The 27004-nt window shown below is 45.2% G+C and overlaps 5 protein-coding genes across 54 annotated transcripts; 2 read left to right on the forward strand and 3 right to left on the reverse strand.

Annotated features, from left to right (window-relative positions):
* Window positions 1–75: 75 nt before the first annotated feature.
* LOC128253836 (eukaryotic translation initiation factor 3 subunit B) lies at window positions 76–3118 on the reverse strand. The gene is made up of 4 exons (XM_052982520.1): window positions 2931–3118; window positions 2495–2810; window positions 884–2436; window positions 76–534 (listed from the first exon to the last, which is right to left on the reverse strand). Exons 1-4 carry the CDS (start codon window positions 3043–3045, stop codon window positions 446–448), a joined length of 2073 nt encoding a protein of 690 aa, XP_052838480.1. The 5' UTR covers window positions 3046–3118; the 3' UTR covers window positions 76–445.
* A 688-nt stretch (window positions 3119–3806) lies between these two features.
* Window positions 3807–22115, forward strand: LOC128254291 (patronin). Of its 50 annotated transcripts, none has more exons than XM_052983248.1 (24): window positions 3807–3992; window positions 4604–4828; window positions 7777–8088; window positions 8158–8246; window positions 8303–8438; window positions 8498–8748; window positions 8812–8912; window positions 9829–9981; window positions 10807–10914; window positions 11127–11360; window positions 11609–11671; window positions 11864–12146; window positions 12220–12598; window positions 12653–12754; window positions 13001–13147; window positions 13787–15538; window positions 16095–16331; window positions 16563–16761; window positions 16964–17038; window positions 17294–17365; window positions 17895–18002; window positions 18903–19103; window positions 19972–20254; window positions 20498–22115. In XM_052983248.1, the coding sequence occupies exons 2-24, from the start codon at window positions 4799–4801 to the stop codon at window positions 20640–20642; spliced, it is 5460 nt and encodes a 1819-aa protein (XP_052839208.1). In that variant the 5' UTR covers window positions 3807–3992; window positions 4604–4798; the 3' UTR covers window positions 20643–22115. The 50 variants fall into 50 exon arrangements, with proteins under 50 accessions (XP_052839208.1, XP_052839223.1, XP_052839215.1 ...); XM_052983263.1 differs by having other exon boundaries at window positions 18903–18977; XM_052983255.1 differs by having other exon boundaries at window positions 18909–19103.
* Window positions 22116–22129: 14 nt separating this feature from the next.
* LOC128254296 (U3 small nucleolar ribonucleoprotein protein IMP3) lies at window positions 22130–22965 on the reverse strand. The gene is made up of 3 exons (XM_052983305.1): window positions 22749–22965; window positions 22434–22645; window positions 22130–22378 (listed from the first exon to the last, which is right to left on the reverse strand). Exons 1-3 carry the CDS (start codon window positions 22883–22885, stop codon window positions 22182–22184), a joined length of 546 nt encoding a protein of 181 aa, XP_052839265.1. The 5' UTR covers window positions 22886–22965; the 3' UTR covers window positions 22130–22181.
* A 33-nt stretch (window positions 22966–22998) lies between these two features.
* On the forward strand, window positions 22999–23935 carry LOC128254295 (anaphase-promoting complex subunit 10). Its single transcript, XM_052983304.1, has 2 exons — window positions 22999–23212; window positions 23275–23935. The coding sequence occupies exons 1-2, from the start codon at window positions 23071–23073 to the stop codon at window positions 23721–23723; spliced, it is 591 nt and encodes a 196-aa protein (XP_052839264.1). The 5' UTR covers window positions 22999–23070; the 3' UTR covers window positions 23724–23935.
* A 2-nt stretch (window positions 23936–23937) lies between these two features.
* On the reverse strand, window positions 23938–26984 carry LOC128254294 (ras-GEF domain-containing family member 1B). Its single transcript, XM_052983303.1, has 6 exons — window positions 26743–26984; window positions 25664–26568; window positions 24874–25611; window positions 24669–24812; window positions 24405–24610; window positions 23938–24344 (listed from the first exon to the last, which is right to left on the reverse strand). The coding sequence occupies exons 2-6, from the start codon at window positions 26435–26437 to the stop codon at window positions 24092–24094; spliced, it is 2115 nt and encodes a 704-aa protein (XP_052839263.1). The 5' UTR covers window positions 26438–26568; window positions 26743–26984; the 3' UTR covers window positions 23938–24091.
* Between the last annotated feature and the right edge of the window lie 20 nt (window positions 26985–27004).

Below are 27004 nucleotides of genomic sequence, written 5' to 3' on the forward strand. Positions count from 1 at the left end.
TTGACTTTTTTCGGGTTGCTAATGGCAACCGACTATCGTCTATCGCTCTTGACAAATAAAAACATACCCCAAACATATTTTGTTTTCGTTTTCTTTTTGCTGTTCACATACAAATACATCGCAAATCTACTTTTAGGCATACTGGAAGGAGGGGTGTGCTCAATAAAGGTCATTAATAAAAGATGTTATGCTCGCAAGGGCAAGTGCTGATTCTGTTGAAGTTTACTTTAGGGCTTATAATTCGTATTCTGTATGTATAGGCAAAGGTTCCGCTCAGAGTTGTTTGCAAGCAGACGCGCGCTACTGGATTGGATAATGGGTTAGGGCCCTGGTCTCGAAAACCAGGGCGTAGACGCGTCCCGGACACGAAATGAGAGGCGACAGGATCGGGTCGCTTCGAAGGAGGCAGGGGACGACAGCGGATGAGTTAACGTTAGGGGGTCGTCTACTCCAGCAGGGTGACTTCTTCCTTGACTAAAAATTCAACAATCTCTTCATCCACTTCATCAGTTTCCAAGTTGTCTGTGTCGACATCTGTTGAAGATAGAAAATCAAGTTTAATATATGTGTTCAAAGATAAAAAAATTAAATGTAATATAAGAGTCAAAATCCTATAAGTGACTACACATTAAGTGTTTAATTTTTTAAGCTTATATATGCAAATCTTTGAAATAATATGAAATCTAGGAAAAAAAATAGCGAATGTATGATTGATAGTGATCTGCATGTAACTACATTCCCTTTTAAACATTATTTATGAATGATAGTATGGGTTTGATAAATCGTTTCAAAAAGTATGGGACCTCAAACTTGTAAAGCGCAAATTTAAAAAAAATCCTTGCCAATGGTAAAGTGGTACTATTAATGTCTTGAAAATACTTACGCCCTCGCAGCATGATGCGACGACTCTTCTGATCCGCCCACTCGGCGATGCGCTTGTTGCGGTACTCCATGAAGGTCTCGCGCAGCTGGGAGCGCTTCTCGAGCAGCTCCTTGGAGGCACGGGTGAGACGCAGGCGATCCTTCTGCTCGAAGGCGGCGTAGTACTTCTTTAGGTTCTTCTTGATCTCCTTCTGCTTCTCCTCGCCAAGCAGAGTTGGCGGACGCGGCCGCCACAAGAACTGCACAAAGTTCTTAAGGATGGTGCGCTTGATGATGCGGCCCTGGAACGTGTACATGTTGAAGCCGGTGTCCTCCTTCACCTTCCAGGAGGAGACCCCGGTCACAACGTAGCGTCCGGTGGGATCCCACTCGACCTCGGAGGCGCGGAAGTGATCCGGCGACGCACTGATAATATAATCGTTGGTGGAGTCCACAAACTCAAAGGTGCCCATGGTGAGGTTGGCCATCACGATGAACTGGCCGCGTGGCGACCAGAACAGATGCGTGCAGGACTTCTTCTCCAAACGCTTCACTAAGCTGGGCTTGACACCCTTGTTGACCTCGTAGAAGCTCACGTTAGAAGAGTTGGGCTCGCCGTGGATAATGGAGAACTTGTTGCCGATGGGCTCCCAGGCGAAGGCCAGAATCAGCTCGCGAATCTCCACAGAGTCGACGGGAATCTCTTTCTCGCGCATGTGGAAGATCTCAAAGTTGTAGAACATGCCCAGGAACTTAACGTCCAGGTCCTTCTTGTCCTTCTTCAACTTGGAGTAGCGATCCACCTTGACGCACAGATAGTCGCCGGATTTCTGCCAGTGCAGCTTGCAGTCGGCCACATGGAAGAGGTTCTTGTTGCGGATCTCGCGCTTTTTGGGGATCTCCATCAGGGTGACGCGGGCGGGTATCTGGTTCTGTTCCTCCACCCAGTAGGCGATCACATTGTCCGTGGGCGACCACGAGAAGCCTCGGATGCCCGGAATCTTGATTGACTTCAGGTCGAGCAGATAGAAAGAGGGCGTCTCGTAGATGTGGATCGAGTTCTCGCCCATGCGGGCCACAAACTTGTCGTCGTGCGACCAGCGGAACATGGACAGCACCGACATGCCATCGGCCACGAACGAACGCTTCTCGGCTCCGGTGCGGATGTCCCAGATGATGATCTTCTGGCCCGTGGGCGTGGGTCCGTAGGTCACGAGGTAATTCTCGCAGGGCGAGAACTCCACGAACTGGGTGCCGGGATGGGGGAACTTCTGGATCTTCTGGAAGCTGCTGCCGCCCCAGATGGCCACGCCGGGCTTGTGGAACGTGACCACATAGGTGCCCAGCGGGGACCACTTGACGAAGGTGTCGGTGAAGCGTTCGCGTGTCTCCAGCTCAAAGGGTTCGGGCAGGACGTTCTGCCAGAAGCCCACCTGTACGCAATTGGGAGCTGTTTCGGCGGCAACGCAGTACTGGTCATAGGTATCGGGGTCGTTGATGAAGTTGTACAAGTCGCTCTGCACCTTGAAGGTCTGCACAGTGGGCGGGTCCCACTTCTCAGGGATGTTCTCGTATCTGCAAGGATTCAAATTTAAAAATTCCATTGATTTATTGGTTGAATGGGGCAACTTACTTCTGGAAATCGGTAAAGAGATTGACGGAAAAGGTGTGGTTCTTGTCCAGGCGGTGGTTGTTCAACTTCTTGACCGCCTCCTCCGCCTGGCTGGCCTGCTTGTACTCCATGAAGGCGTAGCCCTTGGTCTTGCCTTCCTCGTCTACGGGATAGACCACATTGACGATGTCGCCGCAGTGCGAGAAGAGCTTGTTGATCACCGACTTGAGCTTCTCCAGGCGCACCGGCTCCACCTTGGGGATGTTGTCCACCACTACCACACTCTCGACGCCGTCCGCTTCCGAGGGGCGCTGGGCCAGCATGTCGCCCAGCAGAGCTGCATAATATATGATTTATAATATAATGTGATTAATAAAATATGCAAACTTTCGCACATCGCGCACTGATTGAGGTTAAGATCGCCGCGTGTGCTGTGCTGGCATTAAGGGAAATTCACCTTCATCGCTAATTTGATCCACAAAACCGGGCGGATCCTCGAAGTTTGGCTCCTCCGTGTAGTCGCTGTCGTTAGCATCCGCACCGGAGTGCTCCTCGCTTTTCTTTTTGGCCATTTTCAGCGATCTATTTGCAATTTTCCGTCATCAAACACACACGCACAAAGTGAAAAAGGAAGAGTGAGATGCCGATTTTGCCATTCACGGCGAATCAGCTGCGTAGTTTTGTGAGAATGGTGAGTGTTGCCAACTGGCAAACTGTGTTGGCAACGCGGAAGGTGAATGTTTTGATAACAGTTGGTTTTTGAAAAAATTTTGCTTTTTGTATTTGCATTTACTAAGAAATATTTACATATTTTATTTGGTTCGATTACATTTGTGAAGCAATTACTATTAAATGACTGCATAAGCGGAAATCGTTCATTGCAATCCGCTGAGCTTTGTATGAATAACTATTATTTTGATCGGCTAAAACTTGTCCTTATTTCAGAAAATGGTCCGGCTTTCCTTTGAAATGAATTAGTTTACCGTTGTATTAACTGGACAAAAGATATAACAATAACAAACATTTAAAGATGAGGGCGGTTGATTGTATATGTTCCTGCAACTGTATATATGTTCCTGATCAAAATTATAATGATGTTGGATATAACCTTCGAATTTAAAACGAACCTTCACTTAAGCATAAATTTATTTTTAAAATTGTTTGCACAATTCGCTGTGGGTTCGATTTCATTTTCTGATCTCTCCGGATCTCGCCAATTCTTTGGCAGGCAAGTGACCGGCCTTAATTCCGTTAAAATAATCGATGGTTGCAGGAAAAACATCGATAGCCAAGTGTCTAACTCCATCGATTGCTTCAAATATACATCGGCTTTTGGTCCATCTCCATCACAAGAAAAATTGTAAGATTTTAGAGCAGTTCGGTGTCGGTGATTTCCTCAATTTAAGGCCAATTTGTAGTATTAAAGTTGTTGAAAAATGCGGCGGGGAGGATTGCGAACCGTGTAAAATGCATGCGAAGGACGTCGGTGCGGTAAATCAGTGCGAAAAACATCACAAATGTGCGTAGGCCCCACTTACTCACACACACATGCATACGCGCGCACATACACAGCTTTTTCGGTCAGCACTCGTTCGCCGTGAGAGCGAGGAGCAAAGCACTCCCAGTGTCGCGCAGTGGCATTCGCTTTACAGTGCGCACGAAAGAGAAGCAAACAGCGGGTGGCGGACAACAACAGTGCGAGGCGAAGGAAAATGTTTTCATTTACTTAAGTCGGCGGTTCCCCAAAATGAAAATCGGCAATACGAAATGGGGAAACCTTAATTATACCACGGATGGGCGGTTGGCGGGTGTAGCGGGGAGAAAAGTGCGTAAGTGCGTCGCCCAGACGACCAAATCGCAACAGCTGATGGTGCAGCATCTCGGGAAAAGCGAACAGACAACTGTAAAGTGTTCTCTGTTATTGTCGCACTGCAGCCAGCCCACCCCCCGCCCACTGCCCACCGTCGCCCTCTGTGAATGATTCACATTTTCTTTCCCCCTGCCCCGCCCTCGACCTCTTCCGCCCCCCGAAAAACATCGCCAATGCGTGTGCGCAATTAGTTCTTCTGTTTTTCGATTTCCAAGTTTTTTGCCAAAGTGCCAATCGTGTTTTTTCCCTGTCTTCATCAGGCTCCAAGTGAAAACCCCTTAAGCCGAGGAAAACTCCACACACACACACGCGCTCGCACAGCGGACACACACACCTAAAAGGAAAAGCGGTGTGTTGTTGTGTGGCAAACAAAGAGTGCGAAAAGTGAAAAAAGTGCGGATAGCCAAGTGGCGGGCGTCGGAGAGCCGTAGTCCGTCGCAGGAAAATCCGTCAGCATGGATGTCGAAACACAGGAAATACGACAGGTAAGTTTCGGATTCAGCTTCAGCTCAGGTCCAAAGTCACTCATAAAGTAGGCTCCAAAGTAAAACACTCATTAACATTCCACCAGAGGCAAAGCGGGCTAACACCTACTCTCTTGGCCAAAATGGTGCGCTGAGGTAATGCTTATAGCGTATAGCTTATAGCTTAGTATGCGACCGACACCTACTTACCATTCGACTGGTTTCGATGGCCAATGCAAACAACTACTACAACCGGTAGTTGTGTGTTGTGTGTGGGGTGTGCTGTTCGGTGCGGAAAACGGAAAATAATAGCAGCAACTCTTCCATTCATAAAACAGAGCCGGAAAATGTAGCTTTGCTGCCCCTTCGATTAGGCATTTGTTATCGCTTTTCTCGCTTCAAAGTAGCTGCTGTTGCATGACCTAATCGCTAAATACAAAAAAAAACGGCTTACGCATGCGAAAGCCAGGCGAAAAGGGAGAAACGCTAACACTCTGCTCCGAGGTTTGGGGCCTTGCGTGTACACTGACTTTTCCTTCAGACAACTCCCTAGAAAGTTGAGTCGTTCTTGGGCAGCGGCAGTGGCAGCAAAAACCCAATGCAAAGCTAAAACCATTCAAACATCCCAAGTTGCTGACTCAAGCGGTACGCTCTCTTGGCCGCTTTCCATCGCCGGCACTCACTCCGCTCTCTGTTATATTTGTTATATTTAGCCATAGCCATAGCCCCAGCTATCGTTGCCCGTTCTCTGGAATGCCAAAAACACACAACAGTCGCAGTGGGCTAGATAATGAAATCATAAAGCCGCGCCAATTTCAATTTGTGACATTTGAAAATCACCAGCAACTGGAACTTTATTACAAACATATGCAGACTCTGTGTGGGGGCACACAGCAAAAAGTTATCAATACAAATTTCTCATCTCCAAACTGCGAGCGAATAGTATTTAAAGCAACAGTTATTATTTTTATAAATTCAATTGCATCATATCATACCGTCTGAGTTTAATAAAATCATAAATTAACAGATGTTTTATAAAATAAATATTCGAAACAAAAGTTTATTATGGAAGAGTTCTTCCCAGAAAAAAACTTAATGACAAAATCGTCTCAAATGTTTTTTTCTTATTTCTCATATAATTTAAATTTGCTATAAAACCATCGTTTTGTCCCAATTTAATTAATGGTTTTATGTCTGTATTGCTTTAATATATAAACAAAAAATGTTAAGTCAGCAAGCTCGAAGTTAAAAACAAGTCTGCAAAGAGTAAAGAGTAAAGTAATTTATTCTGCACACCAATTGTGTATTCCATCACAGAAAAGCATTAAGATGCCATACTGCCTACCACATAAATTTTAATAATTAAGCCTTCTTGAGACGATTTCGTACTTCAAATTAGATCATGTGTTTTTCTCTCTGCATGTTGTATGCTTGAATAAAAATATGCCATCCATCCATCGCTCGTGGGCGTCTAAACCAGCACTCATTTATTGTTTTTCTCCGAATTGTTTACACGGTCTTTTGAAATTTGAGTTTTAGATATTTTTCCCCGCCAGTTGATGCAAAGTGCAGCCAGAGTTTTTCCGTTTCGTTGGCCATTCAAATTATGTTGCGGACAGTTTCTTGCTTTTGGTGGAAAGCGATGGCTTGCTGGGCAAACAGGTTTTCCCTCCACCTGTTGACCAATTCGCATAGTTGCTCGGTCTACGACCTACGCCAATATTGTTTCCTCGGCAATGCAGTTTCCCCTCCACCTCCTCCTGCTCGAATTATCTCTGGCATTTGGTAATAAGCTTTTAATCCAAACAACGCCCGAGCGCAACCATTTGCAGACTGGAAATGGCCATGGGTATACAAAAGTATTGAACCACTTCGATGAGGTTCTCTGATCTGACACAGTTATCGATGACTTCATGCAACGATTTTTTAAGAAAACCCGTTTGAAATTTATGGAATGAAAGCAAATAATAAAGACACCACAGAAGTCTTGCAGCAAATACGGCCAAAATGTCGAAAGTTTATGAAGTTTGGGTCCACTTACTCAGTTTTACCTTATCTTCAAGTGCTGGCCGGCATGGTCTGTTTTATGTTTGCTTTATTTATTATTAGAATCCCTCTAGCATTAAATGGGGAGTATAAGATAGCAAATAGAGGCACCCCTTAAAAAAAATCAAAGTATATCTATTTACACCTTTCTTATCAGACACCTACACATGTTTTATATATTTCAACTAGAGATACCACAAATGGGAACATATTTCTTATAAGCTCAATTCGATAAAACCAATTTCCGCGTCTGCAACGGCGACAATTTCCCTCTTGAGAATTTATTTTGATTGCTTTTCCAGCAGTTTCAATTAGACCAAGAAGAGGCCATTCGGAATAGAGCAGAAGAATTGTGATTATGAGTGCAACAAGAAATGGGTTGGCTGGCGAAACATGGCAGCACTCGAGATGGTTCTAAAATCGGAGCAGGCCGTAAAGTCTTTCATGCTGAGTGACCATCGTCCATCCGCGCAGCAGCAACCCCTTCACTTCCCAGCCGCTCCCTTTCGTGCCCCAAAAACCGAAAGAGTTTCCAAGGGGGGAAACAATGGAAGGCGGCTGGTTGCTGGCGGCGCACGCCAAGCCAAACACGAGTTCGAGTTTATCGAACTCATATTGAAGATTGTACGCATGGCTTCACTCGCGCACAGATACAAATGCAGCACAGCAGATGCAGCAACAGGCAGGGCTACAGATACAAAAGCTAAGTGCTTTTGCGCTAGTTAATTGCCAAGAAAAGGCCAGTCATTCAATCCGCAGGGCATTGATTACGCAGGCTCCCTTTAGCCTTGGAATGGGATTGGAAATTGGGAATGGTTAGGGGTATGGGTATGGGTTTGGGTATGGGTATGAGCACCTGCTACACACAATGTTCTCACATTATCACAATCTCTACTAATGCCAAACTCTTTTTCCCACCACAGGCTCGTCAACGTGCTTCCGTCAAGTGGCTGCTCTCGAAGGCCTTCAACAATCGCGTGCCGGACAACCTGAAGGAGCCCTTCTACCGCGACCATGAGAACCAGGAGCGCCTCAAGCCACAGATCATCGTGGAGCTGGGCAACGCCACGCTCTACTGCCAGACGCTGTCCAATCTGTACTCAGATCCCAACTACCAAAGCATGAACCACTGGTCAATAATACAGACGCTAGCGCGCAAGGGAGTTCCCGTGGCCGAAACCTCGGACATGCCCATTACCGAAACGGTATTAATTCAAACGAACCCGCTGCGAATTGTGAGTGGATCTAGATTTTGATCTTTATGGGTTCTCCATAATTTGTTGTTTGGTTTTTATCGCTTTCAGAACGCCCATATGTCTGTGATAGAATCGCTAATGGTTTTGTATGCGAAGGAAATATCATCGGGTGACCGCGTCATGGCGGCCATACGAAGGTGAGTTAATTGATTTACAATCAACAACAATAGTTAATAATTTGTTAATCACTTAGAATATCTGGCAACAACTACCAGGCACCTGCTGGCCAGTCCTATGAGCAAGCTCTGCTGGGCTGGATTTCACATGCCTGCGCCGCTCTTAAGAAGCGCATTATCAAGGAGGTGGACGCAGGGCTGCCCGATGATAATGTATGTCATTATTACCCCCAACACTTCCTCTTAATTTACCACCCACTTATTGATACCAGGGCTCTCGTCTGCAGACGCCGGATATACCACCCGTAAGGGACTTCCAGGATCTGTGCGATGGCATCTGCTTGGCGCTGCTCATCTCGTACTATTGCCCCAAGGTGGTGCCGTGGACGAGTGTGCGGATTAACTATCTGCCCGCTGTTGAGGATTCCATTCACAACATCCTGCTGGTGTGCAACTTTTCGCAGAAGCATCTGCCATACAGCGTGTTCCACATGACGCCCGAGGATGTGACCTACATGCGCGGGTAGCTACCGTGTTTCACTTACCAAATTGAATACCCAATTAATCTAATATTGTTTTATTGCAGATCTATGAAGCTGAATCTGGTAGTGTTGCTCACGGATTTGTTCAATCTGTTCGAGATTCACCCGGCCAAGTGTGTTTGCTACCCCGGCATGGATGGTCAGGGTAAGTGAAGCATTTCTTAATCGACTACAAGTACCCATTCCCAAAACGCTGCACCGCATCGCATCTATTCCCCCAACCCTCTGATCTCGATCCCCAAACGATTGGCCTGCCTGTGTTTGAATTTCAGTCCGGGGCATGCATTGTTGTCCAAGTGTATCCGAAGTATATTTGTTTGCGTTTCGTTTTGTCTTCGTTTTCTCTATGATTTGCTTTGAGTTTTACTCTTGATTTTGAAAACTAGAATTGGTCATCAGAAAAAAAGGAAAGAAATTAGTGTTAATGCCAGGAAGTTCATAAATGCTTTATGAGAATTGCAATCAGCTGGAAGTGTGAGTCACTCAATTTAAAACAAGGGCAAAAAAGGTAAAAGCATCCATCAATTAGTCACAGAAATCTTATTAAGTACCTAGGAATTTAGAGCGCTTCACAGCTCGTAGATTTCGTTGATTATGCCGCAAATAGGGCTCAGTTTATGATCAACCGCAAAGCACCTTTTAGGAAAAGATCTGTCAGTGAAACCACAAAAATCCAGCTAATTCTTATTTATGTTTGTGTATAGTTGCTGCGGTTAATTTTCGTTTGATAACCACCACCGAGTTCCACAAGAAATTGACAGAATCATATGTAATATTCATCATCTAAGCATTCACCTGATCCCACCAAAACGTAGTACAATTTTCCGCATTTAAAAATCCAACCCAAATCGAATAAATCAACTCTCTTTCTTTGTTTTTGTGCAATACGCTTCCTCTTGCCACTCGTAACCGCAAACAATTATTTGGGTCCTAATCACACACACACACACCAAACACATCTTCACTTTTAACAAATTAAACACACACTCAACGTACAACGTGCCATGAATTCTCGATTGATCCGATCCGCTCTCCAATCCCGACTCGACGACGATGTCCAGATGTCATCGCCAGGCGCACTTTGGGCGCCAATGAGCACGGAATCTGCCATCGACGGGGCCTCACTGTACAGCCCGTCACACCCATTCCCGATCTGCGCAGCGATCTCGACCAGCCGCCCGTTGGCTCGCCTCAGAATCGACCGCCGTTCCAAGGTTTAACTTCAAATTTTCTAACCGAGCATTTTCTGTGTACCCCCCGATTTCCCAACTCTCGATTTTACCTCCTTCGTTTGTTCATGAATGTGTTACCATTTACATTTGTTTGTTCTTCCTTTGCTTGTTCTGCTCACATTCAGTTTCTTTAATTGTTCGTTTGTTTGCTTCATTGTTTGTTTCCTTGGTTTTTGGCCAAAGGAAATGTGATGATCTGCAGCTGTATGATAATAATAACCGTTTTATTATAGCCTAAGTACCAAGTAATGTCTCGCACGATGCACAGAAATCGATACTTTGTCATGTCTGTAATAAGTGCACCACTCATCAGATCAAATGGTAGAAATCGTTGTATCTAGAGACTGCATTTTGTCATCTTAACTCTCTAAGCACCATGACTGAAAATGACTTGACCTATTTAACAGAGAAATCGGGCAAGAAATCATGGGAAAACATGTGTATGTAAATATAGATAGATGTTTGCTGATTATAATTAATCTAAATCATTTGAGAGCTGAGTGAGAAATTCTCATCTTCAAAAGAGTGAAAGTATTACTTGATGGACAGACTTCCCCTGGGGATAATTACCGAGTTCATGGGGCACTTCTAACTTCTCAGCTTACTTGGCACCCATCCACCGACTGCGATTCACCTTGTTTCTGCTTTCGAATTGTGTGTTGTTTGCTTTTGCCCGCTTCCAATGCATCGAGTCAATGAATAACCAACCGAAATATTCAAGTTCATTTACCTCGCCAGCTGAACAAATTGATTTTATTTATTTACAATTTTTTTTCTTTCTGTTTTTGGTGATTTTCGTATGTTTAGTTCCGCACTCGAATTCATTTGGCGGCGGCTTAAATCGCAGATCAACCCCGCCCAACGAATACCAGACGGTCAGTCAGTCCAATAATTTTGACGGTAATCATGCCGAAGGTAATTGTAATTTATTTATTATTATTGCTTAATTATATGTCTCTCCTACATTTATTTATATTTAATTTGTGTCCGTTACTGTTTTACTTTCGACTTGAAAACACAACGTTTTATTTGTTTTTTATTAAAATTAAATTTTGTAAATTTTTCTTTTCACCACCCACCAAACCAAACACATGCTTGACCACCAACCATCCACCGCCAACATGCAGCCTTTGTGGTTCACAAGTCGCGTGGCATCACCACACTCGCCTCCATGCACTCGCAGCAGCAGCAGCAGCTCCATCAGCAACAGCAGCAGCAACAGCAATACCACCAGCAGGCACAGCAGCAACACCCATCCCAGTCGCAGCTCCAAATCCAGCAGCATCAGGAGCCCTTGGTTCCGGCTCGTTTGCGCCAGGCTAAAGAAAAGACCAATGTCGAGTCGAAGGCGGACGAGAGAGGTTTGGCCAGCTTGCTAGCAGTTCATTTCTTATTTCTTTGACGATGTCTGACTTGTATGTGGCGGGCGAACGTGGATAATATGTAGTTAATTGCCTAAACCCAAATCCCAGTGGATTTACCATTTATACTGACTTTCGTTTGTGCCACATACAAGTCTGTATTTAATTATTTTTTATTTATTTTCTTTTCATTCACTCTTCTTTTCATTTACTTACATTTTGGTTTGCTCTCGAATCAAAACGATTAGGCGATTTTGTCGCTGCGGGTCGACCAAGTAACTGGGAACAGAGCCGCCGGCCAAGCTTTGCAGGTATGAGCCAACACTCAACCACTGTTGACCCAGAATCGTTGTAGCCAACGTTGTAGTTGTCCGTTTGTGCGTTGACTTGATTGTTATGTATAATTTTGGCTTTATTACATGTCCTGCGAAACTCTCCTGTTCCAATTAGTTTTGTATATCTTGCCAAAATTCCAAACTTATCACGATTTTGTGCACTTTCAGGGCGTCGCTCGCGCAGGAACTCCTCCAGCGAGGACTCCCAGCTGACCATCGAGAACTTTGGCGGCTCCCAGGATCAGCTGAACACGCTGGGGCGATACGAACGCGACCGGGAGCGCAAGTTGTCCAACACCAGCGTGGGCGGATTTCCAGTTGAGCCCGCCGTGGCCGTTCGCTCTTCGATTGCCGATGCTCGGGGCACGTTGCAGTTGGGCTATGACACGGACTCGGGCTCTGAGAAGCAGGATCGCGAAACGGAAAAGTATTCGATGCGTCGACAAGTCAGGTCAGCCATTAGAACGATCAGTTGTGGTTTAAAATTTACATTTGCAAATCAAATTATTCGTTCTTGTCCACAGTGTCGACAATGTGCCCACGGTGTCGTCGCACAATCTTTCGAATGCGGGCAGCCCGTTGCCGATGGCACGGCACAAGCAACATTCCAGCGACAAAGACTACGGAAGCAACAGCGGCATGACGATGCCGGATACCTTTAATGATAGCCGTTCCACCAGTGGCTACGATCCGGAGAGCACGCCAGTGCGCAAATCCTCGACCAGCAGCATGCCGGCGAGTCCCGCTGCCTGGCAGTTGGATGTGGTGGGCGACGACGACATGCGGTCGCTGGAGAACGCCAGCAAGCTGTCCACCATCCGGATGAAGCTGGAGGAGAAGCGGCGTCGCATCGAGCAGGACAAGCGCAAGATCGAGATGGCTTTGCTGCGGCACCAGGAGAAGGTAGGCATTGCCTGATTAGTTTCAGTTTCGAACATTATCTCGATGCTTTCGCAGGAGGACTTGGAGTCGTGTCCGGATGTGATGAAGTGGGAGACCATGAGCAACGAATCGAAGCGCACGCCCGACATGGATCCCGTGGACTTGGACAAGTACCAGGTGGGTGCGGTTAGTTTCCTACCCATGATGTATCCCCGCATTAACAAATCCTCCGTGTGCCAGAGATTTAATGTCTAACGCCTGTGTCTCTTTTCTACCCCCATTTTGTGTCTGTGCCTGCTTCAACATCCACACATAATACTCACACGCAACAATTACACAATGCAACACAATCAAACCAAACACGCCCATTAACCCACTGAACAATTAACCTACCACCCAATCGCCCGGATGTGGAACGAGCAGCAAAGTATCGCCATCATGAACATGAATCTGCAGGATATCCAGCAGGATATCCACCGCCTGGCCACCCAGCAGAGCCAGATGCAGGCGCAGCACCTGCAGGCCCAGCAGCTGATGCAGGCCCAGCAGATAGCCAACATGCTGAACCAGGTAATCCATCCGCCCGCACAACCCATCCCCCGACCAACTGCCTCAACATCACAGCAAATAGCAGCCGCATAGCAGCCGCATATTAACAATGGATGTGGAATGCTTACTCTTTTGTTTTGTCCACTGGCTGGATCTTTCAGTACTGATTAGTGATTACTGTTTAAACTATTTATGTTCATTTAAAACAGTATCCAAAAAGTGTTTACTGTTTTATCTGCTTTAATTTTTGAATACAAGCATACATTAAAAGTAACATTCGTATATTTTTTTAAGTAATCCACAGTAATGTGCCTCTGCTTTTAATTTTGATAAGCGATAATAATAATCTGCTTTAAAGTTTAATTAGATTTATAATGGTTATTTTGTAAAAAAATAACTTAAAAGTAAATGGTTTTGATTTCGCTTTTAGACTGAATTGGGATTATAACATTAATTACGTTTTTAATACTTATTGGTCCTGACAACCCTTTATCTTAAGTTTGTGTTATTTGTTACCAACTGGAAAATACCAAAAGATCGGTTAATGCTCGTTTGTCAACTAACTTATCTTCGTTTCGTTACTTTCCCTGCATTACGCAACACTTGAAATCTGCAATGCGCCTCGTGACCACCTGCAATCCTCACTAACCGCATCCGCAGCAGCAGACCTACGGGTCGCAGCAGCACCTGGCCGATCACCATTACCAGCAGTCGCGCCCGGTGCAGCAAAGCTTTGGCTCATCGCCGCATCTTCCGCAGGCCTACAACGCCCCAGTCAGCGCGTACAGCTCCCGTCCGCCCAGCCGCGATCCCTACCAGCAGCAGCTCCAGCATCAACAGCACCAACAGCAGCAGCCGATGGCCATGCCCCAGCCGATGCAGTACGTCAACGAGCACGGGCAGTACATGTCGCCGCCGCAGCCCGCCCACTACATGCAGCAGCAGCAGCAAGTGCAGCAGCAGCAGCAGCCGCAGAGCATCTACAGCGACAATGGGGCGGCGTACAACCATAGCAACCACTCGCCGTACGGTGGAGCTCCACCGCAGTATCGCAGCAGTGTGGTGTACGACGACTACGGCCAGCCCACCAACCATTTCTACCTGCACGAGTCCTCGCCACAGCCGCAGCCTCACCCGCATCCTCAGCGCAGGACCTGGGCTCACTCCGCAGCGGCAGCCGCCTACGAGCAGCAGCAGCAGATCCAGCCCCCCCTGGTGGATGTGAATGCCTGGCAGACGCAACAGCAGCAACAGCAACAGCAGCAGCACCAACAGAAGCAGAAGCAGACCTGGATGAACAGGCCGCCGTCGAGTGCGGGAGCCCCAAGTCCCGGCAGCTTTGTGCTTCACCAAAATGGAGGTGGTAGCGGTGCTGGTGGTGGTGGCGAGCTACAGCACTTGTTCCAGGTTCAGGCCTCACCGCAGCACGCCCAGCGTGGGTCCAATGGTGTGCAGCGCCAGCAATCGCTGACCAATCTGCGCGACAACCGCTCACCCAAGGCACCGCAACCCATGGGCATGCCAATGGGTATGGCCATGCAACACGAGGACATGATGGCGCCACAGAGCATTTGCTTTATCGGGGACGAGGAAGATGTGGACGAGCTGGAGCGGAACATCATCGAATCGATGCAGTCCACGCGCATCTCCGACTTTGTGCACCAGCAGCAGCAGCAACACCAGCAGCAACTACAGCAGCAACAGCAGCGACTGCAGGGGCACAGTGGACGGGGCAGCAGCTCGGAGGACTATGACAGCGGAGAGATGATCTCCAACAAGCTGAACATCACCAGCGGCAATCTCACGTACCGCATCCCCTCGCCTTCGCGTCCCTCCATCCAGGCCAACAGCTTCCAGGACCCCCGGGCAATGGCATCCGGCGGGGAGGATCAGCCGCCCGAGAAGGGCTTTTACATCTCCTTTGACGATGAGCAGCCCAAGCGACCCAAGCCACCGCTGCGCGCCAAGCGATCGCCCAAAAAGGAGGCGCCGCCGGGCAGCAGGGACAGCGTGGATCATCAGGCGACCCTCAAACGTGAATCGCTAAGTCAGCTGCACAACAACAACAACAGCATTGGGTTCGGTGGGGAGGATGTGAACAGCAAGTCGGCGGTTACCAGGCACAGTATCCATGGGCTGAACCACTCCAACAGTGTCAAATCCCCCGGCAATGCCACATACAACAAGTACACCGATGAGCCGCCCATCCAGCTCCGCCAGCTGGCCGTCTCGGGAGCAGTGTCACCCATTGGCCACGAACGTCGCCACCTGGAAGATGTGACCAATCAGCCGCCGCAGCAGATGCAGCAGCAACCGATGTCGCCAACGCGTCTCCAGCAGAACAGCAACATTGCGGAGGCGGCCAAGAACAAGGCGCTGGTCATTGGAGCGGATACCGCCAACTTGGATCCGGTAAGAATGTGGGAAGTTCCTCGGGGACCGCTATCATAATCACAAAAATATAATTATTTTTGAATTTATTTGATTATTTTTAAAGAATAATAATTTTTTTCAACAAAATATTCATATTCTGTTTAATTAAAAAAATATCGAAAAATTTTATTTAGAGCAAAAAAAAAATTATATTCAAAATAATATGTTTGTTTCAAAAACTATTATAAAAATAACAAATTTAAAAATATTGTAAGAAATGGATTTTAAATTGATTTAGTCATAAAATACATAAATAATCATCATTTGCAGTAACTGCTCTGAAAAAGCAATCAATCGTTACTTATACGAGAAAAATGTTTCAATTAAAATTCAAAACACCAAAGAAATAATTTTTTTTTGTAATTTTTAGTACTTTTTATACCGCTAGCCACCAAATGGGTTCATTTATAAAATTGCGTGAAATGAAAAGCTATTTGGATTTGCACGGTGCCAAATCGAAGATCCAAGTTCAGTGGGGGTTCAAATGCCTTTAGCTCTTCCCGTATCAAGCATATGCCTTTTTTTGCCCCCCCAGGATTCCGTAGATGAGATGGAGCGGCGCAAGGAGAAGATCATGCTACTGTCCCTGCAACGACGCCAGCAGCAGGAGGAGGCCAAGGCGCGCAAGGAGATCGAGTCTTCCCAGAAGCGGGAAAAGGAGCGCGAGAAGGAGGAGGAGCGGTCGCGCAAGAAGGAGGAGCAAATGGCGCGACGAGCGGCCATTTTGGAGCAGCACCGACTCAAGAAAGCCATCGAAGAGGCCGAGCGAGAGGTGGGTTTTTATTTGGCATTAACTACATAGATCAGAGGTGCTGAAAACCAGGAAAAGTCAAAATCAAATTGCATTTGGATTAGCAATAAAAAATGTAATGAAATTGTTGTTGGCTTGCCTTGCTTATTGGTTTTGTCAGTGACTCAAAGACGAAACACTCTGTACTGTGTGCTATTCCATATACAAAGATATAGATCACCTTATTGATAATGCTTTTGGTTTGCTCTTCAGGGTAAAACCCTGGATCGGCCCGATCTGCATGTGAAACTGCAGCCCCACTCATCCACCTCAACGACTCCGCGGCTGAGGCAGCAGCGCACCACGCGTCCCAGGCCCAAGACCATCCACGTGGACGATGCCAGCGTGGACATCAGCGAGGCTTCGAGCATCTCTAGTCGGGGCAAGAAGGGCTCAAGCTCGAATCTAACTGGTGAGCTGGGGAAAGGTGCTGAAAAGCCGAATTTGCTTTTCAAAATGAGGTTTTCGGCACGCCGAACTTCTTTCAGAAACTATTCTATTTTTGTGTGTTTTAATTTGATTGACCTATTATAGCTATCTAATGATTTGATATTCCCTCTACCCACTGCTAATTTGTTGAATTTTTGTTTTCGTTTTGAATTTGAACTGAACAGGCTACGGTCAACTAAGCTCAAATTCAATGAAAAGAGATTACTACAGGGGCTCGCAAGACTCCCTCACTGTAAAAGGTAATTTATGTTTTTGTTATTCTACCCGCTCATTGCATTGTCTTATATTTCATCTTTTTTAGTAGTTTTACTTAAGTTAAGCATGTTTAGTTATACGTTAAGTTGAATTCTATTTGTGGTACATTTCCGGTAGACGGGACTTACAATCTAACGTTTTGAATTGCACCTCGACTTACTATAACTGTAGTTATAAGTTCACTATGGATTTTGGACAACCTATTTGATAAGCCATAACAACTAATCTCGTTCAAACAGAGTCACCCGATGATTATCCCAGTACAAGTTCAACTCCGATTGGACGACGGGGATCGTACAAAACTTCCAGAGGTTGGTGATGGATAACACGCCCACTTAGTTCTCGTTTTTTTTTTTGTTTTCCTTTTGTTTTATTTACACAAAATTCGCATTCGAACACGCTAAGAAATGAAACGAAAGTTTAACGCTCCAGCGCTTCCATTTTTTGTGGTTTCTGATTTTAACTAACAAGATTTTGATTTTGGTTTAACTACTAACTGATTTATAGCTAATAGCCAACTGCATACAACCTCAACTAATCCAATGCACTGCCAGAAAAAATGCACCTGAGCTAAAAAGTGGAGATGAGGCGGCGCGATTTTATTTATTTTTATTTACCTGGTTTTTGGGACTGCTACATTGATGATGATTTTTTGGTTTTGGGGGTCCTGGGCGATAAGTTTGATTTACGATATTTATACCTCATCATTTTGTGCCACCCATTCATTTGTGTTAACGAATTGCGATTGAATATGAATATGAATCAAGTGTTCTCTACTGTTAACTGTATACTGATGCACTCGGCTCGCGTCTTTCGTGACCTGACTTGACCTGATTTCAGAGCCAGCCGGCGTAGAAAGGGGCCGCACTCTGTCGCGGATCTCCGTCGCTAAGGGCAGCACGCTTAATTTCCGGGGCCGAAAGTCCAATTCGCTAATGAATCTGTGCGGTAAGAAGCGTTCCACAGCAGCAACAATCAAGCTGCCTGCCTGTTACTACCTACCTTTCTCTGTTACCCCATACTACTCTACTCTACTCTCTAAGTATTTAACTTAATGCTACATTCTGTTGATTTCGGATGTTTTTAGTGGTCTCTTTTGGTTTAAACTTGTGATCGTTCTTTGGTTCTGGTATCTTTGGTGGTGATTCTTTTTTTCTTGTACTCTTGTCTTATTTTTAATGTACATATTCTTGCTGTTTTGCGATTTAAGTTTGTAACCTTTTACTGCGATGATTCGATTTTCCAAGCTCCTAACGAAGATGCGGTGGTGGTGATGGTGGTCTGGTCCCTTCTCAAGCTTTCTTGTGTTCGTCAGCTGATTTGCGGGGATTTGGGGTCGGTTTTATGAGCTTATAATTCGCAACTGGTTCTGGCATACTTTTAATCGATCGATTTTGCTATTCCGCTTGTGAGATATTTGGGACACACTTGCACAAACACACTCATTCAAACATCTGCACCGCAAAAACACTAATCAGTACATTTGTTTCGACTTTAATCCAGATCATGATCAATTAGCTTTTAAGAGATCTACGAAATTGCTTAACTAAATTTTGTGCACACATTCTCTTCTTTTATTTCTCTTTCTTTCAACTCAACCCTGTCTAAAAACGAATCTTGAAATTAACCAATCAAAAAATACAATCAATTATTAACCGAACCGAATGAAAACGAACTCATCGCTCGCTCGCTCGCCATCCATCCTCGTGACTGGTGACTAACAAAAATGCATCCATCGACTCACTGGTGACCCCGATCTGATTTGATCTGTTTTGTGCATGCGACCGCCCGCTGACTGAATGCCTCGAATGACACGGATTCCACCATGCTCTCTTGCTTGCCGGTTAGACACAGATTCGGGACTGGGACGCGCCACTCCGCCGAGGCGTGCTCCGTCGCCTGGAATGGGAATGGGCGCTTCAGGTAGGCATATGCCATCTCCCTCCGGACCGGGCTCTTTGCCGCCAGGTTTGATATCGAAACGTCGCGGATTTGATGATGGATCCAGCGATTTCTCTTTAACTCCGAATTTGAACATGGAATATTCGGGTTTGTATCTCTATCTCAAACAAAAACCAAACCATACAAGCCATACCAATCAATACTTCAAATCAACCCTCAGTTATATAATCACCTTCCACCAATCCATACACCATTGGTCATCCACCTGCATCTGTACCACTTAAGTTGGAACGCCCCTCATTATGATTTCAAAGTTTTCATTTTCATTTTCATTATTATTTTAATTTTGATTTTGTTCCGTTTGAGTACTCATTACCAATTGGCATCTTTTCTTCAGATTGCATTTTATTTATGTCAATCGTCATTCATATGAGTTCTACATAGTTAAACAAGAGTTCTAGAGGGCTGCGACAGTCTTTAGAATCCGATTCTTCGTTCGTCCACTTGTTACGTTCCTTAGCGCCGTCAAATCCACGACTTTCGATGGTCAAATGTAACCCAAAATAATGTGTTCTTAGCGATTTAAAAAAACACCGCAAGAGGTTTCTAATCCCAAAAACCAGATTGGCCCAATTAACCGTTTCGCTTTGAAATACAAATGACAAAATATTAAAAGCACTTAAGTTAAGTTTTTACTTGTTAATGTATGTTTTGCTTTTAAGTTTGAAACTAATCTATGCGCATTAGAAAGTTAAGTGAGGCCTGCATTTATATTTATGTTTTTATTACTATTTTTTTTGTCAGGAAGTTTCCTTTTAAAAAGTAATTTTTTGATTTTTATAATATTTCCAGTGAATCCAATAGATTCACGCAACGTTTAGCATTAAATCTTGCACGTAACTTGCATTTTGATAAAATGACTAGAAGAGTTTACGATCTAGAAGCTTGCCATTGCCACCAACAAGTAGAAAATTTCCACATATATACGATTATTTCTCCGACACGCACTCCACAGGTCCCAAACTCTATAAACAACCAGCGGCCAAATCGAATCGTGGTATCATCCTGAATGCCGTCGAATACTGTGTTTTTCCCGGCGTTGTCAACCGCGAGGCCAAACAGAAAGTGCTGGAGAAGATAGCGCGGTCGGAGGCGAAACACTTCCTGGTACTCTTCCGGGATGCGGGCTGCCAGTTCCGCGCCCTCTACAGCTACCAGCCGGAAACGGACCAGGTGACGAAGCTGTACGGCACTGGGCCTAGTCAAGTCGACGAAGTGATGTTCGACAAGTTCTTCAAGTGAGTAGCTAATTTGGTTTATCTTGTTCTGAACAATTCATTTTGAACTTAAACACATTACTTCATCTCCCAAAAAACCTTTTGTTTATGTATAAATGTATAACATTTATGTTATATTTTATTTCACTTATTTTATTAACGTTTAAAATGTTAACAACAAGTGTAAAATACAGTGTAGTGCTTTTTTGACAAACCCTATTTTTGTCTTCGAGTTCATTAAACTAATTCTAACTTCCTCTACAGATACAACTCAGGAGGCAAGTGCTTCTCGCAAGTGCACACAAAGCATCTGACGGTGACCATCGATGCCTTCACAATACACAACTCCCTGTGGCAGGGCAAGCGGGTGCAGTTGCCCAGCAAAAAGGACATGGCGCTTGTAATCTAAGCGGAGAGCAGGGCATTTTGAAAGGCATCTTTGATGGATGGGAGATGGAATGCAAGGAGGAGTAGGCAGCAGTTGGGCCAACTGGCGCTTGGCGTCGTTTTGGCCGGAACCACACTATTCTACAAGATTGCGCATTAAGACATCTATGGAAACATAACAAAACACATATACCGAACGTTTTTCTGTAGGTCGCGGGATTTTGGTGTTCATCGGGGCATATAAACGGCTAAATACTATTTGCACATGTTTGAAGAACAAGAATCGGAATTTACGGAAAATATTGTAGTGATTAATACAATGCGATTGAATATTTATTTTGAATATACATGCATATATCGAGCCTAAGAATTTATTGTTCACGCAAGCCTGCAGTAGGAGAACCTTAATGAATCTAAATGTAAACGAAGAACAGATATAAAGAACTTAAGAGCAGAGCACACACTCGAAAGCCAAAAGATTGTAATGGAATTTTGAATGATTGTATTGTATTCTTGTTTGCACACACAGTAAGCTCCGCTGAATTATGAGGATGAGGGGAACAAATGTAGAAAATCATTTTTTATTAATTTGTTTTATATTGTTATGAAGTTATTCATGTGAAATTTTTTCTTGGCCTTGGGCAGGCTGAAATGAAATCGTGTATGGGCCGCAGCCAAAGTCGACACTAATTTTAATGCCACTAGCTATTTATTTTTAACACTAATTAATACTTACTTTTTATGCGTATTTAAAAAGGAATAATAATACAACTAATATTTAATGATATCTATATCTATACAACAAGAAAAAGACTTTTGACTGCTGAAACGGATCCAATTTTCTTTTAGAGTTCTTTTTCGCAAAGTCAGATGCACGATGAGCAGTCAGACTCTAAAAACTTCACAAACTGTATTGCACATCTAACGATTAGAACCATTTCGAATGCATTTGCTTCTTACGTTGAGGCTGGCTGGAATTGACTTGTGTAACTGCCATCGACCTTAGTTTTAACTCTGTTCAATAATCACTTTTTAGACCGCTCAACCGTTCTATGCACCTGCCTGCACCTTAGTCCCTAACCACACTCATCCTGTTTTATAAATAAAGTAAAGCGATCGATCAATCCACGCTCTGGTATCTTATAATTTATTGTGTAAATCCGCTGGCTCTCTCACTTGATTCCAAAACGATATTATTTTAATGCCCAAAGAAGGTATTTCACACGCCGCATTGTATTTCAAAACGATTGATGTTAGCTAGCGAAGTGAGGGTAAAAACTAATAGAGCATAATCCAACAACTATGAACCGCCATTATGGATCGATTCCGAGCAAATCGGTAATTCGGGGGATCAGGTTATAATAAATATGTATATGTATGTGCGTGTCGGCGCAGTTGTGCCCTTGGCGCAATTCGCTCCTTAATGAATATTAATGAGATCTAAACATTATTATATAAAATGTAATAAAGTTATTGAACATGATTATTTAACAAAGTTTTAAGTTGGTTTTATTGAAGGCTTACTTATTCTACATTTAGTTGAGGGTCTTAAAAGAAGAGACTACATTTGGAAATCGTCACGCAAATCATTGTAGCGGAGAACATGCTCCTTGATCTTGGAGCCATCTACCCAGGTAACGAAATCCTCAAGGTTTCTGGAGACCAGGAAAGCGGGATCCTTGACCATTTCCGGACCAACGCGAACATGACCATGTTCTATGAGGTCGGTGGCGGCTTTCAGGTGCTCCGACATTCGCACTGCGATAATGAAATATTGAGTTGTAAGATTAGCTAGTAGTATTCAAGCACCTACATTTAACCATGATCACGGGCAGACGACGCCGGCAGAAGTGGCTGGCGGATATCTTGGCCGCCGTCTCCAAAGTAAGCTGATCGTTGGAAACTCCCATGGCGTGAATCTTATTTAGCAACATGGTTGTGGCCTCCACCTTAAAGGGATCTGAGGCATCTAACTTGGCTATCTTCTCGGCCAGTTCCCGTATTTCCCTGGCCAATTTGTTGTACCTAGAAATGTAATCAAAATTGTCAAATTTGGTTGAAATCAACAGAAACACACACAGAACAGATTGAACTTTTAAAATGTTGACTGTGCGTAGTGCAAACTGACTTGGTGTAATCCTCCCTTTTTTGTATGTGAAAGCGTCTTAGGACCTTGTTCTCCTTGCCGCTGTTGTCCACCTTCCAGGTGATAAAATCCACCTTTTTGAGCAGTTTCTGCTCATGGAATTTGAGTTTACGGACCATTTTATATTTATTTTTTCTAACAGATTTTTGTTGACTATCTTGCACATGGGCGGCAAAGTGTGACCAAAGCAGGGAAATGTAAATATACCAAAACAGCTGTTTTGCGCGTCTTAAAGCAGTGCAGAATGTAAGCAGTAGTTGTAAAATAATAATCAAGAAGAGATTTGAAGAGATTATTTGCCGAAATGGCCTCCGCCTCCATGGACGAGGACATATCCGCCAACCCGCTTCCAAGCAATGAAGAGGACCCCCTGGCCGAGGAGCGCCTGGGTTTCGTGCGCGAAGTGGGCGCCCAGGCTGTGTGGAGCCTCTCCTCCTGCAAGCCGGGTAACTCTAGCTGTGCCCCCCTAAATCTCTCAAAGAATATGAAAATAAACTCAGATTTACAGGCTTTGGCGTAGAGCGTCTGCGGGACAACATCATGGACACCTACTGGCAGTCGGACGGGCAGTTGCCACACCTGGTAAATATTCAGTTCCACAAGCGGACGAACATCAGCCAGATCTACATATACACCGATTACAAGCTGGACGAAAGCTACACGCCATCGAGGATTTCCATACGATCCGGGACCAATTTCAATGATCTGCAGGAGCTGCAGGTGATGGACCTCACCGAACCCACCGGCTGGGTGCAGATACCCATCAAGGATGGGAACGTCAAGTCCATTCGCACCTTTATGCTGCAGATAGCTGTGATCTCGAATCACCAGAATGGACGGGACACCCATATGCGCCAGATCCGCATCCATGCGCCCGTCGAGGGCAAGCACTATCCTCTGGAGCTCTTTGGCAAGTTTGGCACCGTCGATTTCCAGAAGTTTGCCACCATTCGTTAAGGAATACTCTGGTTTTAGTCGAAGTCTTTTATTTTTATGTATTTTTTGGGGGTATTTAACTGCTAAAATACAACATTTAAAACATTACTTTAGTAATTGTATGCATATTTTTGGTGTTTCTAATTAAATGCCCTTGCACTTGTATATATAAATCGATTGCAAATAAATATATATACCGTCGTCTAAGCTTAAGTACAAATTAACAAACACAATGGAAGTGTAAGAGTTATTATTGTTACTGTTTTTATCGCGATACAAATGCAAAATGTGAACATGGAACGCCAACGAAACTGTGCGACGAGGTTTATTGCATTATTTGCATAATATGTTGCACTACCCCGAGGAGGATTGTCGTTAATGATTGGTGATTATGTGTTCGTGTTTTTCTTGGCAGCCTTCAGCGTTTTGTAGTGATCCTTCTCCTCGCCGTTTTCGGGTGGCTCGCACTCGAAGGAGGCTTTCATCAAGAAATCCTCGGATAGCACCTCCGTCTTCAGCAGATAGGACACCACATTTGCTACTTGTTCATAGGGACAGTCCAGTTGCTGCCATTTGCTAAAGTTCCGCAGCTGGGTGCCCAATAAAAGGCACTTCTCAAAGTTCAGGTTACAGTTGGCCAATCTGTAAGTGTTTTTGATTAATTTTCCCCTCTTATAAAATTGATCAAAATAATAATCTTACTTCGTTTCGTGGCTCTCGTTGATGGCATGCAAATCTTTGAGGAACAGCGAGAAGAATGGTATGATGGCGCGCTCGATTTTGTTGGCCGTTTCCCTTTCTGAACGCCAAACAGCTGCCTTCATGGTGGATCGGTAGTTGAGAAAGTTCGAACTGGGGTCCATTTGGTGCTCCAAGCCGTCGAACTTTGTTGTCTGCACTTTGGCCCACTAAAATTATGAACAATTTGATTTAATCAATAAGGTTTAACGTTTTGAAAAAACCCACTGTTTTCTTAAGGCGAGCTATGGCAGTCAGGTTTAAAGCTGTCAGAATGGCCATCAAGCTGTTGAAGTTGCCCGTGTTGAAACATTCCAGAGCAGTCTCTACCCAGAAATCAATCATTTGTGCCCTCTGAGACTTTTTCCCAAGCTAAAAAGGGTCAACAAATATTAACATTATGACAAGTATGTTTACTGTAACCATCGCTTACCTTTAAAATTTCCGTGGCAGTCAAGTAACTTAGCTGGTTAAACCACTGCACATAGCTGTCGATTGTGACCTGGCTGATGCAATTGGAGGCCAAGGTGCCCGCCTTGGTTTGGGTCATGCAGGATTTTAGCTCGCCCTTGTCCAGTATTTCCACAAACTCCTCGATTCTTATTTGTGACAAATAAGCGTACTCAATGGCATACAGTTGGTGGGCCAACTCGAAGGCATTGCCGCAATTGCTTAGCACATTGTCCGTCTTGTAGACATTGGCCGCAAAGCGTTTTAGTGACTTAATACTGCTCTGACGGCCCAAGGAGCTGGCGGAAGATTGCTTGACCAGCAGATATTGTAGTTGACTGCTTGCCTTCTCGGCTCTTTGCGCCTGAGATTGGGGAATGCCGTCCAAAAATGCTGGAATTCCTTTAAGCTCACGCTTCTTCTCCAGCTCCTGCAGCAGCATATCGCTGCTAAAGTCGCCGGGACAGATGTTCAGCCAGTGATTTAACAATCGGATCAGATTATCTTCCTTTCCCTGGCACTTGGAAATGATCTTGGAGAGCAGTTCATGAGGGGGCGAAAACAAACGAGAAGTGCTCAAAAGGGCAAACTTAAGATCCTCATCGTTGCCATTGATTAGCAGGCTGACTAGCGAATCCAGGTTGCCCTCCTTGGGCAGGTCTTTGGCGTAAACTGGCGGTGGTTGGCAATCGGTTGGCTCTGTGATCTGCAAGTGGGTGTTCTAAAGAAGACAATTTTGATTATTAGATATTAGAAAGTAATGTAAAACTTACTAGGATGGAAACCGCATCCGCCTCGTCGGCGGAGCTGGGAATGTCGCAGTACAAGGAGTCTGTCAGAGTGTCGCGAGGATGTGACCAGGGCGCACTCATGGACACGCTGTGGAAGAGGCCATCGTGCCCGGAGTCGCAGCTGCTTATATTCGAGCTCTTGTCCCCAATGGTGGTGGATGACACGGATCCGATGACCTGATCGGAACCGGTGATGGCCGAGCTACTGGACATGAGGGAGGCATTCGAGAAGGTTTGGTTAAGCTGGCGGCCCAAGGGATCAGCCGGGCGATCGTCTGAGAACGTGGAATTCGAAGTGTTGCAATATTTAAGGGCATTCTCGGGCGTGGCACGAGCCAGGGACGACTGTTGCTTGACGGGATGCCAGATCTCTTTTTGGTGCGACTGGTGGTTGAAGTTCTCCTTCGTCTCCACGGTGCGTTCGTCAAGGATCTGTCCGTTGCGTGAGACCAGCACCTCCTCCGTGGTGGTCAGCGAGGATTTAACGGTCAGTGAGGTCTCCACCTCGATGGGCTGCTGGGCTAGGCCGGCGCGAAAGAGCAGCTGGTTCAAATGCTCCACCGAGGGCATCTGGCCATCTAGCAAGGCCGCCTTAATGGCACTGGCATCATCCGCCGGCAGGCCATCCAGTTTCACGGGCACTCCGTTGACCAGGAGCACCTCTTCCTGCTGGAGCGAAGACGAAGTCTCGCAGTCCACGATCTTCACGTCCTTGCCGAACAGGGACTCCACTGCATTGAGGATGTCTTCGTCCATGGTTGGGAGAGGAGGAGGGTTATTGGTGAATCGTGCCTTTCTGGGTTGGGTTGGTTATTAAATGCGTTATGACCACACAGGGGACTCTTTGGATTAGTCGCAATGCACATGCACTATCATCGCGTACATTTCTGGAAAGGAAGGGCCAAGGGAGAAAACACGATTAGCACACACAATGTGGGGACAAACAGGTGATGGTAATCCGAGGCTTTAGATTCGGAACCGCGCAGTGTGACAACGCCCACTTTTGGGAAAGTGGGCTGGTCTGCTACGATCAGAACAGAACGCCATTCAAGCGGACACACCTGCAGGAACACTGATGCTCGGTGACCTTCCATGGGACGCACTGCCGCCATTCGTCACGGCATTCCCCGCATGCTGCTGCTCATCAAATTTCTTTTGTTACGCCGCGCCTTTTATAGTTTAATTCGCCAATTGACTTAATTTATTTCTATTATTGTTGTCGCTTAAAGTGTGACTGTGGCTGCACCGTTGAAAAATACCACCGGTCTTTGGGGAAAAATACTAAATGGAATATGACATTGGAACGAGTGGCGCGGTCCTCTG

Source organism: Drosophila gunungcola (assembly GCF_025200985.1).
Source record: "Drosophila gunungcola strain Sukarami chromosome 2R unlocalized genomic scaffold, Dgunungcola_SK_2 000004F, whole genome shotgun sequence".
In the NCBI taxonomy this organism is placed as follows: Eukaryota; Metazoa; Arthropoda; class Insecta; order Diptera; family Drosophilidae; genus Drosophila; species Drosophila gunungcola.

Excerpts from the sequence above, each read along its gene's own strand:
- LOC128253836 (XM_052982520.1), bottom strand. The coding sequence starts at position 3,045 with ATGGCCAAAAAGAAAAGCGAGGAGCACTCCGGTGCGGATGCTAACGAC. Across the intron at positions 2,811-2,930 it reads GGATCAAATTAGCGATGAAG|CTCTGCTGGGCGACATGCTG; the intron begins GTGAATTTCCCT and ends TATATTATGCAG. Across the intron at positions 2,437-2,494 it reads CTCTTTACCGATTTCCAGAA|ATACGAGAACATCCCTGAGA; the intron begins GTAAGTTGCCCC and ends GAATCCTTGCAG.
- LOC128254291 (XM_052983248.1), top strand. The coding sequence starts at position 4,799 with ATGGATGTCGAAACACAGGAAATACGACAG. Across the intron at positions 4,829-7,776 it reads AAACACAGGAAATACGACAG|GCTCGTCAACGTGCTTCCGT; the intron begins GTAAGTTTCGGA and ends TTCCCACCACAG. Across the intron at positions 15,539-16,094 it reads ATACCGCCAACTTGGATCCG|GATTCCGTAGATGAGATGGA; the intron begins GTAAGAATGTGG and ends TTGCCCCCCCAG.
- LOC128254296 (XM_052983305.1), bottom strand. The coding sequence starts at position 22,885 with ATGGTCCGTAAACTCAAATTCCATGAGCAGAAACTGCTCAAAAAGGTG. Across the intron at positions 22,646-22,748 it reads AAAAGGGAGGATTACACCAA|GTACAACAAATTGGCCAGGG; the intron begins GTCAGTTTGCAC and ends TTACATTTCTAG. Across the intron at positions 22,379-22,433 it reads GCCCGTGATCATGGTTAAAT|TGCGAATGTCGGAGCACCTG; the intron begins GTAGGTGCTTGA and ends TCATTATCGCAG.
- LOC128254295 (XM_052983304.1), top strand. The coding sequence starts at position 23,071 with ATGGCCTCCGCCTCCATGGACGAGGACATATCCGCCAACCCGCTTCCA. Across the intron at positions 23,213-23,274 it reads CCTCTCCTCCTGCAAGCCGG|GCTTTGGCGTAGAGCGTCTG; the intron begins GTAACTCTAGCT and ends TCAGATTTACAG.
- LOC128254294 (XM_052983303.1), bottom strand. The coding sequence starts at position 26,437 with ATGGACGAAGACATCCTCAATGCAGTGGAGTCCCTGTTCGGCAAGGAC. Across the intron at positions 24,813-24,873 it reads CTGCCACGGAAATTTTAAAG|CTTGGGAAAAAGTCTCAGAG; the intron begins GTAAGCGATGGT and ends GACCCTTTTTAG. Across the intron at positions 24,611-24,668 it reads TAGCTCGCCTTAAGAAAACA|TGGGCCAAAGTGCAGACAAC; the intron begins GTGGGTTTTTTC and ends TCATAATTTTAG.